Source organism: Micromesistius poutassou (genome assembly GCF_964030765.1).
Source record: "Micromesistius poutassou genome assembly, chromosome: 1".
Lineage (NCBI taxonomy): Eukaryota > Metazoa > Chordata > Actinopteri > Gadiformes > Gadidae > Micromesistius > Micromesistius poutassou.
This window is the reverse complement of record NC_140271.1, coordinates 15,539,648-15,558,781: the sequence shown is the minus strand read 5'-3', so window position 1 is coordinate 15,558,781 and position 19,134 is coordinate 15,539,648. Positions and strand designations below refer to the sequence as shown.

The window sequence follows — 19,134 nt, the reverse complement described above, 5'->3', positions numbered from 1 at the left end:
GATTGAGTCCACCGTTTTGGACTCTTATGAATGATAACAGGAGTCGGAATGTTTCGCATAATACGCATGTCACATTTACGTATAATAATCAATCTGCCAATGCCACGTTCATTTCACTCTGCCTCAGTCCTATGCGAGGAAAAAGATGATGTATTTGGTTATGGCGACATCTGCTGGATGTAGAAATACAAGGCCCGTCACATTGTGACGGCTTTATTATTCACACTATTCTTATACACTTTACTGTTCACATCTTAAAATGGTCATTAATGAGCAAGAGTGAATGAGCTGCCATTCGACCATTGTGTCTTTCTCTGTCACACACTTATACATTTAGTCATATGTTTTGTCAGTTACACTGTAGTCACTGAAGTCAGCATATTTCAAAGCAGAGTCTGTTAGGTCTTTTTTTTTTTTTTTTTTTTAATGTAACCCAAATAGATAGCACAGTTAGGATCTCAAACACATTTTAATTAAACAATAATTTGATATCTGTAAATGAGGATTTAATAGGTTTGGGAAACCACATTTTACAACATCATATTGAGGTTGTTTCCCGGTCATGATATCTGGCCTCTCATTATGATCCAGTCTCCATAATGATCTCTCGGTCGTGGTTTCCCTCCATTTCTGTGTAACCAGGCTGGAGTCCTTGCTTGTGGAACTTCAGGGATGGCCAGTAGCTCTTCCGTTGCTGAAACGCAAAAAATAATACATACGTATGAGAAAGAACTCAATCTCTTTTTGTGGGATGCGATCTCAGAACAACACAACGAAGAGATTCAGGAAGTTGCGAACCACCCTAAGGGGACCAGATTCCTGAAGATTTCTGAAGATTTCTGACATTTGGCCTATTATCATGGTTAATATAGTAGGCCTACAATACATTGGGCTTTATGCTTTAATATGAGCATGAGTATTCAGCTTTGGTAAACCAGCCAAAAATACTAGGCCAAACAAATAGGGAATAGCTCTATATTGTATTGCTAGCCTATTGTTTATGATAGGTCATGCCTGCTTATGGTATAAAGTCAATAGACACACCCCCCGCTTAGAGAGGTCACTGCACAGCCTCAAGTTACAAGACATAATGACCAACTCAAGAAATAAATATTCATGAGCATGGTAGAACCTCTAAAATCCTATTAATTTTTTTAAATGGACATATCCAGGGACAGCTCCAGTCTAGGACAGGCCGGCTGAAATGGGGACTGCCCCAGACAACGGGGCCGTCTGTTCGCCTTACACACCCCCTCTCATGTGTATGTTGTTGTGTTCCTGCGCAGGTGTTGAACTTGGTTGCTACCCACCTGACGGAGGAGGTGGGTGGGAGTAGGGTGACGGTGCAAGAACAGAACCAGCACCAGCAGAGCCAGGAGCAGAGCTACGCCTGCTACGACGCCTGCCGTAGTGCCGGCGCTAGCGAACCGGTTTGTGTACTTTGGTAAAGCCGACTTCACGTCTGAAATAGGAAATCCAAATCCAAATATTGTTAGCAAATGATGATGACTTGTGATTAAGCAAGAGTTGACATCCCATTGAGGATCACAAAGGTTCTTCCCATTACTTATGTGTGTGTGTGCAGCTGAGACTAACCATAGACTGGTAAGCATAGAAGCTTATATCTGATATTGAAATAATTTGAGCATTTGTGTCATCCACATTGTTTTCTTCTATTTTTATATTATATTCTATATTCTATATAGTATTTTGTATATTTCACTCCTTATTTGTTCCAAGCATTGCTCTTCTTGTTGCCTGTGTATTGAAATAAATCTATGACAATTCAAAACGACCAATTCCTAAGAGACAACACAGCCTCACCGTTACTTCCACAGCCGTGTAGAACCGGGCCGGCCGTGGAGCGGTCTGGCTTGGCAGAGGGACGGAGCGAGGCCTCCGTCCCCCCTCTGGAGTAGTCCTCACATCTGATATCGTCCTTCTGTCCACGGACAACATCGCAGAGGAATGGGATTATATTCTTTGGTTTATTAGTACCATCTGAGTGTTACAGTGCGTAAACGCAACACAGAATGAACAGCTACACCACCTCTGAACAGGCATAGTCCAGCCACTCCTGTCTGTGTCGGTCCATGCCATCCGAACATCTACGACAGATGAGCGTGAAGTCATCTGTCAGCAGTTTGCATGTATAATGTGTGTGTGTGTGTGTGTGGCTGTGTTTGTGTGTACATATGTGTGTCTGTTAAAGTGTTTCAATGTTGGCGTGCAGGGCTGTCCCACTAACCTTTGCAGCACATGGCACCATTTACATCCAAGGGTTTGATTGGCTACCGAGCATAGTTCACAGCTGTTATGTTGAAGACAACCTGGAGAGAGAGTGTGAGAGAGAGAGAGAGAGAGAGAGAGAGAGAGAGAGAGAGAGAGAGAGAGAGAGAGAGAGAGAGAGAGAGAGAGCAGATAAACATTCAAGGCAACATTAAAACCTCACATGGATTTCATCACTTTTTATTTTGCATGAAACCGAGTATGAGATCTCTTACTTGGCAGTGCAGTAAACTCAAAGGCACAATTGTTTGTGATCTTTGCTGTGTCTATTTGAACCCGATGGTACTCATAGATTGTGCGTTGTTTTGCATCTACAGTAGAAATAAAGTTCATTGAATTATTAACATCTAAATCTTTGCATTGGATGGCTAAAATGTAGGGTAGGAAAAGTAGTATCGCCACAACTGACCTGCAGACTTAGATGATGGTTTCACGACCATGAAAGCATCAGACAGACCTGCCTTTACTGGATGCTGACCTGAGATTATCTGCTCTACTGACAAGGGAATCTGGAAAGGGAATATGTACATGGAAATGTAAAGTCAACAATATAAAGTGAGAAAAAAAGTGAGACCTGTGCCAAACTATGCAGACAATCACAAAAACATGAACATGCTCCTGTTGTTGCTAACATTAATGTACATATAACAATTATGTGTGTGCGTTGTTACCACTTAATCGGTTCTAATCATCTGATTGATACTGAAGTTCTTTTTTCTCTTGAACTGAGACATTTAATATCCTAAATGGATATGAATCATCCCCATCAGTAATCATGAAGGTGAATTGTAGATATTAACATTGTATTTGTGTTGCTGAAATACTAATACTGTGGAGAGCACCACAGAGAACTTGGACTGCAGGTTTAGCTATAAACAGCGTGGGGATTGATGATGGGAGTACATAGCAGAGATGAAGCTTACATCTCTGTAGCTAAAAGTGATGGTTCCTGATCTGTACAGAGCGGCCTGGAAGGTGAAGGCCCCCTCTGATTCTCTACCGTGGAGCCTGACACGCTCCCACTGGACCACAAACATCTCACCTGGGGGGGGGGGGGGGGCAACACAATTCAAGGGTCAAAGGTCATGAATAGTGTCTGACAAAGCATCAATCCAAATTCCTCAACGTGGAGCAATAGGTTACCGTTGTCCAGGTACTGCACAGTGGATTCTTTGGCGGAGCTGGGGTCGAAATTAGCCATCAGCGGGGCGACATACTGCGTGGCGGTCAGCATACGATGAGTGACGTCCCCCATGAAAATGAAGCCTGAAAAGGTTCAAATCCGTAATGACGTTAATACCTCAAGCCTCCTTCCCTCAGGGGCACCACCTCCACAACCCCTGTGAGTAGAGACAAAGAGGTACCTCCTGTTGCTATGGTGATCTGCTTCAGGTAATGTCCGTAGAATGGGAAGGGAAACGACAGGGCCACCCTCTGGAAGGACAAGGTCACATGGGGATGAAGAAAACAAGAACGATGGCAGGCTTTCGGTTGGAGTGTATAACAGCCAACCGTTTGCTGTCCAATCAGACTTGTTTACCAGTCCCCTCTTGATATACAGTAAAACGTTCAACCACTGAAGTGGGTCAGCCACACACCGGCCCATGTGCTCGCATTTCACTCACCGCAGCCTGCTTGTGTGTGTTTGACAGGAGCCCGTGCATTCTAACTTGGCCGTGCTGCAGGTCACCCATATCTACCCAGAATGCACCAGTGCGCCGGTCGCCAGGGCCGAAGCTACGCTGTGTGTAGTAGCTACGAGAGTCCTCCTTTCACACAGAGAGAAGCACACAGAGGAAGCTTATTAAAACCAAAGCGGAATGGATAAAAATGCCCTTGGTTGAGGGGCGGACAAGTGGATCCAATAACTTTTGTTTACAAGGAATGCTAAATCTATTACATTTCTTGACTCCAGTCCAAGTGACGTAGCACTTACCGTCCAGTAGGGGGCAGAGTTTCACACTCTCACTAATATACTTAATTTAAACAACTTCGGTATAGAAGTTAGAAACATCTACAAACAGTAGCAGTCATGCAGACCCGGTGTTATTAAACGCTCACCACTAAGTGTGTCATGTTGTCTGGCAGGGTGTCTATGGTAAGATCTCCCGAATGGACCTCCCTGCTCTTCCTTTCTCCACTTGGTGCTGAGCTCTGGGCTTTTGAGGCTTCTCCAACAGTGGTGACTGCATCGTCCCACAATTGTTCGACACCACTGGAAGCGCTATCTGTTCAGAGCACAAAAAGAACAGATATCACACTCAAAATGTATACATATATAGCCTACTGTATATGGGTGAACTCCAGGACGCCATACAACTGGACAACCAATAGGAGCTTGACAAGTTGGGATATACCTGTATATGCAACTGAGGAGGTATTTTAAATCTTGCCCCAGATTATCAAGATGATCTGGTGCCCAAATAGCGTCCAATATAGCCCTCCAACTGATAGTGCTAACCTTTTTACTTATTTTTTTCTCAGTCTTATTATTCACCGACATAGTGTAGACCCTATATTAAGATATTTACGAACATTCAAAATATTGTCTTTCGCAAGTTTCAAAATAGTACGGTACAGCGGCGATGTGACGTCACGTATAGTATATAAACCCTGACATTTCATTCATTTTGCGCGGGGTGTTTCATCTAACCCTAGATGTTGAGAGCCTCCCGTACATCCACAGTTTGCTGTTTTCACCTCCCGCTTTCAGTGAACTACAGGAGGTTGTTGTCCACCGGCGATGGGAACGTAATGGTCTAAAAAAAAAAGCGTGGAAGATCACCCCGTCATGCTCCGTTTTCTCGCCAGAAACCCTAGAAACACGCCGTGGTCAGCCAGGCTGCCGCGAAGAGTTGGTCTCTGCTGCTCTAGTCGTTTCTGCGGGATTGTTCGCCGTGAGCAGAGTAACCTGAGCAGGGTGCGTTCCGGCTGATCATCTCCCTGATCTGTCCGGATCAGCCCACGCTCAAACAATCGTTCTCTGGTAAAGATCATCCGTCTATTTTAAAGTTCTTATTTGTCTTTCATTGCCAATGTATTTGTCTGTCAACCTTGCGAAACGTGGCAAGGTCCGATTCACAAACGCCATTTAGTCGAACTACTAAACTTTTAAAGGTTTAAATGTCATGCAAACTCGTTGGCGAGTTTGTCACTGTTTGGGGGGCGATAACATTGCAATCTACGGCTTTCGATGCGTTCAAAAGTAGACATAACAACGTTTGACCGTTTGCATTGTGTAGTTGAATGCATGGTCGCAAACTGTGGTCTGGTTTTAAAACTGTTTAACACCTAGCAGTGGTGGGCTAGCTTTAGCTCGCCATGGAGTTAACTGTAACTGTAACAATTAACTGTGATGGTGGTGGTGGTGGTGACTCCGTGAACATGTATGATACATGTCCATGGAGTCGCACGGTTTGTTTGTTTTTGCACTACCACACCAAAAAGAATTCCTTGCATGTGTAAATATACTTGGCAATAAATAAGATTCTGACTGATCACAGTGTGACTCCATGACTACGTGTGTCCATACATCTTCACGGAGGCAAATGGGGCTAGGCTGGCCTTTGGTGAAAACGGATTCCCTTAATCACTGAAAGGCTGTCAAACATGACTTATCACACTGTAGAGCCAACACTGTTTATGTATTCTATCAGTTAATCCTACCCATGCGTTCCTACACGAATAAAATCAAGCAGGACATGCAGCAGCATGTTTGCTTCTAGTAAACTGAAGGTCAATCAGTGGGACTGATGGGCTGAACTGGTTGTATGATGTAACAAGGCCACAAACCGACAAACTTGTTTTCAAAATAGGTTTCTGGTTATGCATGCTAACCAATAATGCTTAATCCTGATGTAAAGTATCAAATAAAAGCAAAGCTGTTCAGTTGGTTGAAATATAAGTCAATAGAAGCAAAAAGGAAATTGTGTATTGCAAAAACACAAAAAGCAAACCTTCTGGTTGAGAAAAGTAGTCTAGTACCTGACCACATTTTCTTTCTTTTTTTTTTGAGCGGTCAGCAGAGAGGGCACACCCTTTCCTGTGAGGCTGCTTGAGCTGACTCTGCCCCAGGGCCATGACCCAGATGCACATCACTAAATACAAATGTTTAAATTCAATATAGATCCATGGACTGATTCCTGAGGGCGATTGCTAATCGCAAGGGGAGAGATACCGTACCCAGATACCCTGCCTAACCCCTTTTTGAGGAGTCACAATGGAAATCATGACTGCTTCTACAGTTCCAGGAATCCAGTTGTGTGAGAGCATGAGAATATTGTTTTGATAACCAGGGGAGTTTCCGTCAAATAAAAGAGAACATTAGGCCTACATGAGTGTTTTTTCATAAATGTAATCGATCATGGCAGAAAAACTTTGCCACTCCCAAAATGGTATGTTTCTACAGAGGGTGCTAATTCAGAGAATGAAAAAGTAATGACGTGTTCCATGCTTTGAAGTAAACATTAGGGGGGGAAAATCCTATGTTTGACATTATGAGTAACGGATACCAGTGCTTAGAATTGTTCTTCAGACGTCAGAGCTGAGGTCGTCACCTGCCACACAACTTATTCTGGTCTCTTGGGGCTCTGTGTTTTTATGGTCTGGTAGGAATGCTGCAAGTGGACTGTACATGGTAGAAAGAGACAAAATAAATAAGACGGAAGGATGGTGAACCCAATATAACATAAGAGCATGAAGATTTGGAAAAGGAAAGCACGTGGCGTTGAACTGAATTCGCCCGGTTGTGTATTATTTGAATTCTAAACGTATAAATAAGGAACTTACCATAGCTATTATGGCCGGACACTTGTGATCTCATGGCATGGGATAAGGGTTAGAAAGTATCTGGAGCACACAGTTGTTTACCACTGCACTGCTGGAGTACATTAGTGCCATGCATGGGGCATGAATGCTCAAGTGCCGTGTCCATTGAAGTTGGACTACACTTTGTTCAGCCATAGTCTCTGTTGAGTTGATACCAGCTGATGTGGATTGTCACAGATCCGTGTCTTGCTTGGAGGCAAAGAGGGAAAATAAACAGTCCATTTCTAAATTTAAGTCTGATGAAGGTGGCTCTGTGGCGCTGTGGCTGGATGATTAGAGTCCGGCACATGCTTGTGGAATCTTTTTTTTTTTTAATGGTAGACTTTATTGTTGGCTATGTCACTCGCTCAATAAAAATTCCTGCGGTTTGACTTGCATTAAAGTGGAAGATTTTAATTACATTTACATGCACAACTGTCACACTGTTACATTGGGAGCATTGATTATTCTGTTTGGTTTGGCCTCAGAACCATCCGAGTGTTAATGTGCTCAAACGTCACACAGAATGAATAGCTGCACCACCTCTGAACAGGCATAGTCCAGCCACTCTTGTCTGTGTCGGTCCATGCCTCACCCGACCGTGGCATGAGGTTAAACTGGTTAAATCAAACGAGATGCATGGAGGAGCCACAACAAATCACAGAGTACACCAAGATTTGTATTTTTAGAAAAAATGGTCAGCGCCGCGGTCAATTTCTTTTTTGGATCTGAAATAAATGTTTTCCAATCTAAGTACTTTCTGTCTGATGCCCATGTCTGGTTTGTGTTGGTAAGGGGAGAAACAGATATGGCATGATATCAGTGACTTGTTGTGCAACCGTTGCTAGCTCAATACCATCTAGATCAGTCATTCTCAAATGATGGATTACGAGGGCATTTGTAGTGGGTCGCAGAGCCTCATCTTCAGAAAGAAGCCCATGGATTAAGAACTGTTTCAATGTTAATTCATATCTTCTATTTCATTGAGTTTAGCCCAAATTGTTGCAGCATTTTGTTTGCACAATATTTTTAACAGAACATGAAGGCATTGTTGATCACTGCAATATTGGTGAATAGTTTGTAATAATTGTTCGTGACTTAAAGACAGATGTGGATCCTCCTGTGGCTAGACCAGGTGAGAACCGCTGGTCTAGACATGGTTTCTCATAATCCAGACATGTCCGCCCTTTCTTGTGCAGTATTAGTGTTCTCTGTACTATAAATAGGATGTTTAAATGTCTAGTTTTTAGTCTGAGCATGGTAAGAAGGCACTATCGAAGGATAAGACACATCACATACAGGAAAGAGGGGAAAGGCTCACCTGTCTGCAGTTTGGCCCAAACTCGGTCCACCTTCACTCCTGCAATGCAGAGCACCAGTGTGACCCATCTGAAATACATGTCCAGCAGCAAGCAAAACCCAATCCGGAATATATTCCCTCTGCCTTCTCTTCCCCAGTCCAAGGCGTCGCCTCTGAATCTCACTTCCACCCTCTTCCTATCTTTCTCTCTCGCTCTCTTGCTCTCTCCACATCCCTCTTCTTCTGTCTACACACTCACTCACTCACTATTAGTCTCTTTCCTCCTCTCTCCTACCACCCTTCATTGCCATAGTGATTACAAAGACAGATGGATCAGCTGGCGAGACAGTGGCAGCTAAAAAAAAAGTTGTTATTGCTGGTACATTCTTGGTTTCTTTGGTTGTTTTTATTGTCTTTGTTTTTGCAGTTATAACCCCTAGGTCTTCCACAATGTTATGCTTTAAATCCTGTTGGATGTCTTTCCAACTCCGTAATATGGACAGCATGGGGGTGCCCCCTTCTGTGCAGGCATAGAATAGCAGTAAAACGTAACATTTTAATGTTAAGAACTTGTATATCTTATTGGGTTTATGGTATATGGTTAAAAACTATTGATGGAAAGCATTGAACTAGTGCCAGCTTTCATTTATTCAAATCTTCATTCATGCCTACTCCCACTCACAAAGTATTTTAAGGCATTCAATTAGTCGCTTGAAGTGTTTCTGGGTGTCTTTAACAACCAGTAAGACAATAAAAATCTAACTAACAAGCATTGTGGTTGGCTCCACTGCCTCCCTCAGTCAGTGCTTACATCTTTTTACTTGATTTGCTATTTTATACTGGGAATAATGTGTAAGTATGACCATAAACACAGTGCACAATAGAGCAATGTACTGGTGACATGAGAGTGTGTTCAAATAAGTTAAACACATGAGAAAAACAACTTCTCGGTTTGTTTTGAGCGGGCAGTGATGGGCATTCCCCTGCTTTTCAGTGAGTCAGATCGTTTGGCTCGGCTCGGCTCACCAATAAGAGACAGCTCTTTCGGCTCCCAGCTCTTTGTTTATAATGTTTTCCTAGACTCAATGGGTCCACCCATGTAATGTGATGATGACTTCTATAATAATCTATAATAATCAATCGTCATTACACTTAGGTACAATGAATTTCCGCATGCCTTGTCTTCTCTAACATTCTCAACCTTTAATTATTGATATTAACAGGGCATTTACTTCTACTGCCATGTGAAATAATTATACACATCGAAATAAAAATATTCTGCTGGCAATTCTGTTTTCCATTTTCCTTGTTTCTTATTCAAAACGATTCCGTTTATTATAATAATCTATACGTAGTTTATAGTTTATAGACGTAGTTTTATCCAATCATTTTGTGAAACTATGTTATCAGTAGTCTGGCGAGACCGATGGGATAGGAAACCCTTATTTGGGCAGAATCATTACGTCTGACTGCGGAGGATCAGAGGTGGATTATGTTTCCTCCTCAGGCTAGCGCAACAAAGGCGTGGCAAAGGACTACAGCTACAACAGTGGTCAACGTGGTCGAAAGCATCAGGTGCTCACAACTGTGGATACACATATCCATCGTTATAGTACTTTCCTTGCCACACCTTAAGTAAATTGGGTCGGATTTGAAAATGGACATGATTGGAGCTTCGACCCTCTTTCATTTTTGAAAATGTACGGAAATAAGTACGTAAATAATTAAATAAGCGGTCACATTCGGCATTGGAGATGATTTAAAGATACGATAGTGTACTGAGAACAAAGTCCTGCTCCACCACGAACGTACAAGGGCAAAGACGAACACTCGGCGGAGGGCTGGTCTGGCCAATCAGAGCCGCTCTCCGGGTGTAACCACGCCCCCCCCGGGTGTAGCCACGCCCCCTTCCACGTCGACTTCTTCTCGCCATATTTTTAACCAAATGCACTACAGTGGCCGGCGACTTTTTCGGGCCGTGTAAAGTTGTGTGTTTAGTTTCGGTTGGAATAAACACGTTTTCCACACCAAGGAAGAGGACATCCGGCCAACGGGCATCAACTACTTTAACCCGCCACGATGAACATCTTCAGACTGACGGGGGACCTCTCTCATCTGGCTGCTATCATCATCTTGTTGCTTAAGATATGGAAGACCAGATCGTGTGCAGGTAAACGACCAGTTGACCCACAGATACAAGATACATATACGTATATACGTGTATATACCTGCCTTCGCTAACGTGGCTGACCACATCCACCTCTTACTGTGTTGGTTAGCTTACGCTGGACGTCAATAGTGGGTTTCCCATTCATTTGGATGAGCAGGCTAACCGCGGAGAGATGCATCCTAGTGACATAGTCTCAGCACATATTCGACCTTCGTACCACCAAGGCTTTGTTCAGACTAAACATTGGGTTACTTGCACACTGCCAGTGAATCAGATCTGCACACAGACGCCGGCTGTGTGGAGAGCATTGTGCATGCTCATACACCAGCCCGTTAGCTATACACCAGCTAGCTAGCTAGCTAGGTGGCTAAGCGTTAGCGTTTCAATCACCAAGCCCAGCGATCGTTCTGTGTTTAAAACCCATGTGATCGAGTCGATTGACTGCGTAATCAGCGGACAGAGTATTGTTTCGCCGGTTAACAGTGTTGGAAGTGCGATCGTAATCCACGACTCTGTTAGGGGTTAACGCTAACTTCTGTGATCAGTATTTTTTTTTTGGTTGGACTTCTGACGTGGCGATCTAGAATGCGCTACGGAAGAATCGCACACTCCCAACCAAGAGCCCTCTCACCACAATAAGCAGTGTGTAGCTATCACTTTGGTGTCCGTATCGTTATAAAAACGACCTTGGTCAACATAAGGCCACCTCCTCAACCTGTCATTGTGTCACCGATCGCTATCTGAGCATACAAACAGACCTTTAGCCGCACCGAAGTGTTTTATCTCCTAAAGCTGGATATCGAACCTACTCGGGGGAAACGTCAAACTGAAGTGCACCTTAAATGGCTTTCAAATATGTTTGGAAAAGTTAACACATGCAAAACCTGCTATTGCTTATGTCACCTTTTTGACGTGCAGTGCATCTTGACTTAATAACGTTCAGATGTTCTTCGCTCTCTCAACTGTTGATCTGTTGCAATTGTCTTCAGGTATCTCTGGAAAGAGTCAGATTCTGTTTGCACTGGTGTTTACCACGCGATACCTGGATCTCCTCACCTCCTTCATCTCCCTATACAACACAAGCATGAAGGTAAGTGCCTTAAGGATATCTATTGTTGACCCATTCCACTGAAAGTAAAAAACATTTAGTATACTTGATGTTGTGCCCTTTTCCTCAGATGATCTACATTGGCTGTGCCTTTGCCACTGTCTACCTGATCTACATGAAGTTCAAGGCCACATACGACGGCAACCATGACAGCTTCAGAGTGGAGTTCTTGGTTGTCCCGGTCGGGGGGCTCTCTGTTCTCATCAACCATGACTTCTCTCTGCTTGAGGTTTGTCGTCATGTCTTGTATATCAAGGAATCTTCAAACAGATTAAACTATAACCAAGTTGTATCTTTTTAAAGCATCACCATCTTTTTAAAACATTACCATCTCTTTAAAACTCCATTTACTATCCCATCAGATCCTGTGGACCTTCTCCATCTACTTGGAGTCTGTGGCCATCCTGCCGCAGCTGTTCATGATCAGCAAGACGGGCGAGGCTGAGACCATCACCACCCACTACCTGTTCTGCCTGGGCCTCTACCGGACCCTGTATCTCTTCAACTGGATCTGGCGTTTCTACTTCGAGGGCTTCTTTGACATGATTGCGATTGTCGCTGGTGTTGTCCAGACAATCCTCTACTGTGACTTCTTTTACCTGTACTTCACCAAAGGTAAGCTGGTTGTCTGTGGCCTGATAGATAGATAGATAGTATATCAGACAGAGAGACCTACAGACAGACACTGAGAGAGAGAGAGAGACAGACAGACAATGGCACCTGCAGTGCATTGTCTCAGAGAGACAGACAGACATTGAGAGAGAGACAGACAGACACTGAAAGTTAGAGAGAGAGACTGCAAATGCACTGGCTACTGCCGGATCCATAATACTGGAATATTTGGCCATTTAAGAATCCAGGTTAGGACCAGTATTATTCAGTTTAAGGGGTGGAATACTAGAAACCCCTACTAGTACTGTATCTTTACACTCATTCGCCACGATTGCCATTCAACGTGAATATTAACCAGTTCTAAAATGTGCCATCCCCAGTGTTGAAGGGGAAGAAGCTGAGCTTGCCAGCGTAAGGAGGCCTTCAGTCGATGGCAGCTCCCAGCACACTCAGGGCCTGTGGAGATGACATCCTGGAACACCACCCACTGGAGGCTCTCTGAGACAGGGGGCCGACGGAGGCAGGAACATCTGGAGCATTATTGATGGAACTGGTAAAATGGCAACAAGCAGAAGAGCTGAACAAAGATCGTCCCAGGTCAACACCCCACCCTTCTGGATTTCTGTGTTGAGCTTTTTCGCCTTAACCCCCTTTCCATTGCTGTTCAAATAGGAGGAAAGCTTTTTTTGTACATGCAAGATGTATACTTTTTTTAAAAAGGTCACAAATAGGGTTGACTCCAAGATGAATACCTTTTTCAACAATGAAATGCATAAGTGTACAGTCTTAGTAAGATCAGAATAATGCTTTTCGGTGCCTGATAAAGATTAATGTCCCATTTCCAGAGTTTTTGTATTTATTTTTTACTATAGGCTAGTGATGATTTTCTGTCTGTATGGCATGTTTGGTTATCCATTTTGTTTACCATAAACACTACTATGGATTTATCATTTTGTAGCTTATTTTTAAAATGTTGTTATAATGCATTAATGCTACATATCCATTTTGTAAAAATCTGAAATCACTGAGTAAATTTTTATAGGCACATGGTTTTTATTGTCATAATCAAATCTTTTGTAATTTGGGGTTCCAAGATGGATTGTGCCACTTAGAAATGCATCACATACTTTGTGATAACTGTCTTTCATTGAAAGTCTTTTGCTTCAAAATGTAACTCCAGATTACTTATTAATCCTACAAAACGATTGTTGTTATCTAAGAACCACATCATTTTATTGCAAACGGTTTAATGCGCTAGATCAGATTCCAGAGGTTTAAGAGCACAAACATTCAGAGCCATTGCACAGCAACAAAGAAAATGCCTGGCCCTAGTTAATCTATCATTCATAATTCAATAGTGCCAAGACTCTGATTTCCTTTGTTTAAAATGTATTTTCAGCCATCTACTGATTGTACGGCTGGTAAACAACGGAACAGTTGATTGACTTAACATTTTAAAATGGTGTTGATCGTATGTTTACATGGGTAAATTTCAGCTTGATTTCGTCAGTGCTTCATTTATTATTCCACAGCCTCCATCAAATTGCAATTATTCCTTAAGAACCATTTCAACTTTTTGTCCTTTTTTTGCATGGCATCACCTTCATTAAAGATTTATGAGAAACAAATTGGCTGGGTTTCTAATGTTGTGAATAAGTAAAGCATCAGCACATTATGCAGTCCGTCTTGTCTGGGGTAATCAGCTTGAAGGGTTAACCAGCTCTGCATTCTGCCATTTGGTACCTTGACTTTGATGGAGGTGTGTGACTAAAAAGAATCCTCTGAGTTTCATACACGAGGGGCGCTCCGATGAACGCGTGTACGCCTCCGCCTGGGACGAAATATGTATGTAAATAATATGAAAATAAAGACTCATGTACAACCAAATCCGAGCTTCAACAGGGCCACTAGTTTTGCCATCACTACTGCTAAGGCAACTTACACGCCTTAGCAGTTTGCATGAACATCTGCAGAGGCCCGCTCTAGAAATATCTAGCATTTCTTTATTCCTGTGCTCTGTGGCTACTATTGTTGTAGCTAGATTACAAATGTATTGGTTTCTTGAGTAATGTACAGGTCACGTCTTGGTTGAATAAATATAATATTTTTTACAGCAGCTTTTTAGACTTCCACTAAAACACTTTTCTACATCCCCAGTGTGCATCTCAATGTTATTATGGTCTAGCGGTTTGGTTTATTCTGGAGATCTTTTAATGGGAACTAAAGTGAGCTTAAGATATATCTAGTGTAAATTAAGTGTAAATTAGGGGGTGCGGTCAAAGTTAAAAGTTAGACAAACACCAAGTAACACGTTAAGTAAAAGGTGGTATTTTGTGTAAATGTACCTTAATAGCAATTTCTTGTAGAATTTAAACATATAATCAAGGTCATATTTACAAGGCCAAATACATTTGTTTTCAGTTTACCTGAAGACCCTGGGCTATCAATGAAGCCCGACTGCGTCGATGCTTTTTTTTTTTAAATAATAATATAAAATGTTCAATTGCAGTTTAAATGCTGATGATTCATGTGAAGGCTCTTAACTCGATTAATGTTATTCTTCATTGTCTCTAACATAAATAATTATATTTTAATTATATTTGGACGTCATCTGCAAGAAAATCTGCGGTTGCTATCAGCGAACCAGCAAATACGCGGTTGCTACGCGACGCGTGCTTTCCCTGCATGCTCCGCGGCGGAGTAAAAATTATATTTTAATCAAATAAAGAATGATTCAATCATTAAATCGGTTATAATCGGTTATAATCATTAAATATTTATATTTATTATTTTAGTTTACTGTAAGTGAAGTTGTTGTTGCATCTATAGTGCGAATTTAAATATTTTGTGAAGATCGTTGTGGCGACACCGTTAGTGTACTTAGTAGTATCTGAAGGTTTAACCTCCACATCCACCGATCCAACGGTTAACGACTTATGTTAATAGTAATCGCGACCGTCTTTACTGATAGATATCGGACCCCGCCTTCCCGCCTAACACGTCAATGGTACCCCGCGCTAAAGATCTAGCCAGAAATGTATGCTATGTAATATGTGTATGTAATTCGTGTCAATTGTATATCTTGTGCCTGTACTTTGAAATAAATAAATAATTTTGATTGATAAACTCTTGTTGATTGATTGATTTATTTTAATAAGTAACACACACACACACACACACACACACACACTCTTAAGCCCCTACTGGGTGGCTGGAAGACAAATGGACAATAGATTGATAGATAGATGGGAGAATCATACATTAAACTCACGAAAGGAAGACAAGAAAAAGAAAAAACAAGAAAAAAAATGCAGTCACAACACTGGTGATCAGGGCAAACACTAAGAACAGTACAACAGATAACGCAGCATTGACAGAAAGCACCAAGACTAGCAGTGCCCACATTGGGTGGGTCGAGGTATTTGTTATCTGCTCAGGAACATAAGGAAAGTAAAGGCATATCAATGTTACACCATGTTGGAGTGGTTCTATGAAAGATGTGCAGTTACTCATGTTGACCACAAGAGGGCGTGCTATCTCTCTTATGACCGGGCAGCCTGAGAAGCCCCTGACTGCAGCCCGCAGACGCTCAATGTGGGCGGAGTCAAACGTTTAACCCCGCCCACATTGAGCACCGCTTCAATGTGGGCGGAGTTTTCTGTTTCAGGCTTTCCGATTAATTTCAGGTCAGACACGTTCAGAAACATTTAGGCCTACACTATTGTCATGACTCATGAAAGAAGAAAGAAGGAAAGGTCTTTTGGCGTTGACACATAAACCATGCAAGTAAGTGAGACTGTCGAAATGCTTTATATATTTAGTAATATTCATGCCGTGGTGTATTTACTTTTTGCTAAATTAAAATACCACGCAGTCAGGGGTACTTGACTGAGAAGCCCCTGACTGCAGCCCGCATTTTGGTTAGCTTCGTTCAACGAAGTAAGTGAGCTTAACCTTTTCATAATAATTAACAAATGTGTCAGCTGCAGCTTAGTTTGTTAGGTGTCTGTCCTCAAGTGTTTATATTGCAAAATGCTTGATATATTTTAATTAAAAATAAGAATAAATAGGTCCCCAAGTGTCTTATCGGTTTGACTTTTCATTTGCTTTCAATTAATAGCCTACCTAGTCCTAATTGTATCATTTCACATTAAACAATTCTATAGAAATCAAATGAAATTCATATTGCTATATTTATGCTTTTTTAATAACAAAGCTTTTTATGTTTATACTTGTTTTCTTTGACTTTTAGATCCCCAGTTTTATCATTGCTGGATAGTGGTAGTTCTGTTCAGACCCCTTATCCATTTTTAATTTTTTAATTATGGCTCTGTTTTACATAAACTAAAATTTTAGATACAGAGGCATAGTTGCAACTTATCAGTGGGGCTGTTCTGACCCCATTAGACCATTTATTTTATTTGAATTCCAGCCTGTTGGCTGATCCCGTTACAACTGTGTTCTAATCTTTTATGCATGTTTAGGAGTATTAAGAATATCAGAAGAATTGTAATGTTAAACTTACTTTCATACAGTATATACTGTGTTCACAGAAACTTGGCTCAGATCTTAGCCCCTGGGCCTTGGAAGACTCTTACTGTGGATGATCTTCAGGTTTGTTTTTGTTTTTAAATTATTTTAGAAATAAACCATCTGATTCATCCTGCTACTAAAACATGTGTACTCTCCACACACTACAGGGTGCACCAAGGCAAGGTTTTTCCATGAACTGTGGGGTGTTTGTGTTGATGGTAAGAATATGGCTATTCAGTATATTTCTTCTCTTTTTCAAAAATGAGTTTTTATTTTTATAAACATATTTCTTTTTCATTAATACACAGAATCAGATGTTATAATCCTTTGTGCCAAAATCCAAGGAAAACACATATTCAGAAGCCCCTGTCCAAACCAACCTTACAAGCACGCGGGCTACCAAACTTTCTAAACATAAATATAAACCACTTCTCTTAATTTACAGTACACAATGTACATTGTAATGGCTGGAAGGTGGGACTTTGCTAAGGTATGTCTACATAAGTAATTGTATCATCACTCTTAGAGGCAAGGTTTTTTTGTCACTTGACTTTTGTTTGTTAACCCATTTGACTATTGTTTCTTTTGTCAGTCAAACATGAAGCAAATACGGTGGTGCCTTGTTCTGTTGAAGAATTTCCCCGTGCTGTAAGTGTCTTAGATTGAAATAATTTCTTTCACTGCAGCAAACCAGAATTGATTCAAATATTGCAAATATGTAATGTATTCCATTTAATCACCAAGGTCTGCAGAGGAGCTTTCAGAAAGCAAGAAGAGACGACGTGAGGAAAAAAAGCTACAGGTAAGTGTCATATAATGTGTGATGTTGTCTTAGAGCAATTGTGAAAGTCTATAGTCTTACCACCCTCCCACCACTAATACATTTCAGGATGAAGATGTCTCCACAAAAAGGGCTAGAGTTTCAACAGCCTCCAGCTCTGAAGGATCAGGCAATGTATAGACTGTTAATCTAGGTGAATCCATGTACACATATTCCTAGTATTTGTGAGATCTCATTGATTCTATTAGGCTTCTACTTCCCAATTAAATTGTATATCTCCATCATTATACAAGTTATAGCCTAGTCCATGGCTGATCTATTGCACTACTACTTTCATTATTCCATTGAATTAGCCTACTCGACATTACAGACAACAATCTGTATTATTTCCAGACAAAACTGAAGGCCAGATAGAGAAGAAACTTGGACCTGGGAACCTGGTATGTAATATGTGTGTAATACTGGAGGTTGTATGTATAGTCAGATAAAATAGTTCTGATGACTAGTTGAATAGTTTTTTTCATCACTGAAAACTCATCAGTAGTAGACATTGTTTGCATACCATTTTGTGTTTTTGGGAGAGTAGGATGTAAATGATTGTGTTTTTTTTACAGTACAGACACAAATTATTTTTCTTTCTTCTTCAAGGAAGATGATGCTTTCCTGAAGGACACGATTGAGGCAGCAGCCTGGGGCCAGCTGCAGTCCTTCACTGACAGCGTTTCTCTCCCAGTGATCATTGGGATGGAAGGTGAAGAGCAGGAGGCAGCGTCAACAGAGCTGAAGTCTGATGACGGCAGCGACGAGGAAGAAACACAAAACAAGATTGAACCGTTCCTCTTCTTCTTCAAATCAAAGCATGATTACGAAATGTTCTGTGGAGATGTTTGATAGGAGAAACTTTAAAAAGTGTTTGCCTCTTTTGGTTAGAGAAAGTTTGTTCCTCTCCTGGAAACTTTCCACTACAATTTTTCTTACTTACTGTAAATATTTTCTTGATTTATTTAGTTGATTATTTTGTTCTGTTGAATAAAAAGACTGTTGTTAGGGCTCCTGAGATTGGTGTAACTTAATGTGCGTCACACATGTAGCTTTTCATTATGTCTATTGAGGTACATTTCTTGCCCTTAGATGTGGTCACTTCGTTATTCCTCACATTACATCTGTTAAGGTCATACCTTGGGGTCACAGTGGACCCTTCATAGTTCACCAAATCTTATTTTGACTCTTACTTAGATTACATAGGCAGCTGGTCCTGCAACTCCCACAGACAGGCGGGTACAGGAGTTCTCTTATATACTGGTTTTAATTTGTCTGTGTAGATCTCAGTGCGGACCCTTGGGAGACAGCCTTGCTGGTATATTTTACACATTTTACAGTAACACTCACAGGACACTCACTCACATCTATGACGTCATAAGGAAACTGTTACAAGATAGCATTAGCAATCAACAAAGTAGGCTACTACTTTATTATGCATTAACAAAGAAAATGCATGTGTCAACATTTATAAAAAATAAATAAACTTCTTAGAA

The 19,134-nt window shown here is 41.4% G+C and overlaps 3 protein-coding genes across 3 annotated transcripts; 2 read left to right on the top strand and 1 right to left on the bottom strand.

The window, feature by feature from the left end:
- Positions 1-450: 450 nt before the first annotated feature.
- LOC311398045 (plexin domain-containing protein 1-like) lies at positions 451-6,384 on the bottom strand (the record flags this gene model as incomplete). Its single annotated transcript, XM_084488799.1, has 14 exons — positions 451-694; positions 1,311-1,462; positions 1,825-1,942; positions 2,051-2,108; positions 2,249-2,330; positions 2,505-2,600; positions 2,699-2,798; positions 3,213-3,331; positions 3,433-3,555; positions 3,654-3,723; positions 3,915-4,058; positions 4,351-4,517; positions 4,990-5,048; positions 6,326-6,384. The coding sequence occupies 14 exons, from the start codon at positions 6,382-6,384 to the stop codon at positions 581-583; spliced, it is 1,461 nt and encodes a 486-aa protein (XP_084344925.1). The 3' UTR covers positions 451-580.
- A 3,943-nt stretch (positions 6,385-10,327) lies between these two features.
- LOC311406234 (ER lumen protein-retaining receptor 2-like) lies at positions 10,328-13,913 on the top strand. The gene is made up of 5 exons (XM_084488846.1): positions 10,328-10,565; positions 11,555-11,655; positions 11,744-11,902; positions 12,036-12,288; positions 12,666-13,913. Exons 1-5 carry the CDS (start codon positions 10,475-10,477, stop codon positions 12,698-12,700), a joined length of 639 nt encoding a protein of 212 aa, XP_084344972.1. The 5' UTR covers positions 10,328-10,474; the 3' UTR covers positions 12,701-13,913.
- Positions 13,914-15,829: 1,916 nt separating this feature from the next.
- LOC311397879 (uncharacterized protein) lies at positions 15,830-18,490 on the top strand (the record flags this gene model as incomplete). Its single annotated transcript, XM_084488798.1, has 8 exons — positions 15,830-15,879; positions 16,839-16,899; positions 16,986-17,036; positions 17,264-17,308; positions 17,411-17,466; positions 17,563-17,620; positions 17,708-17,773; positions 18,248-18,490. 8 exons carry the CDS (start codon positions 15,830-15,832, stop codon positions 18,488-18,490), a joined length of 630 nt encoding a protein of 209 aa, XP_084344924.1.
- Positions 18,491-19,134: the final 644 nt, after the last annotated feature.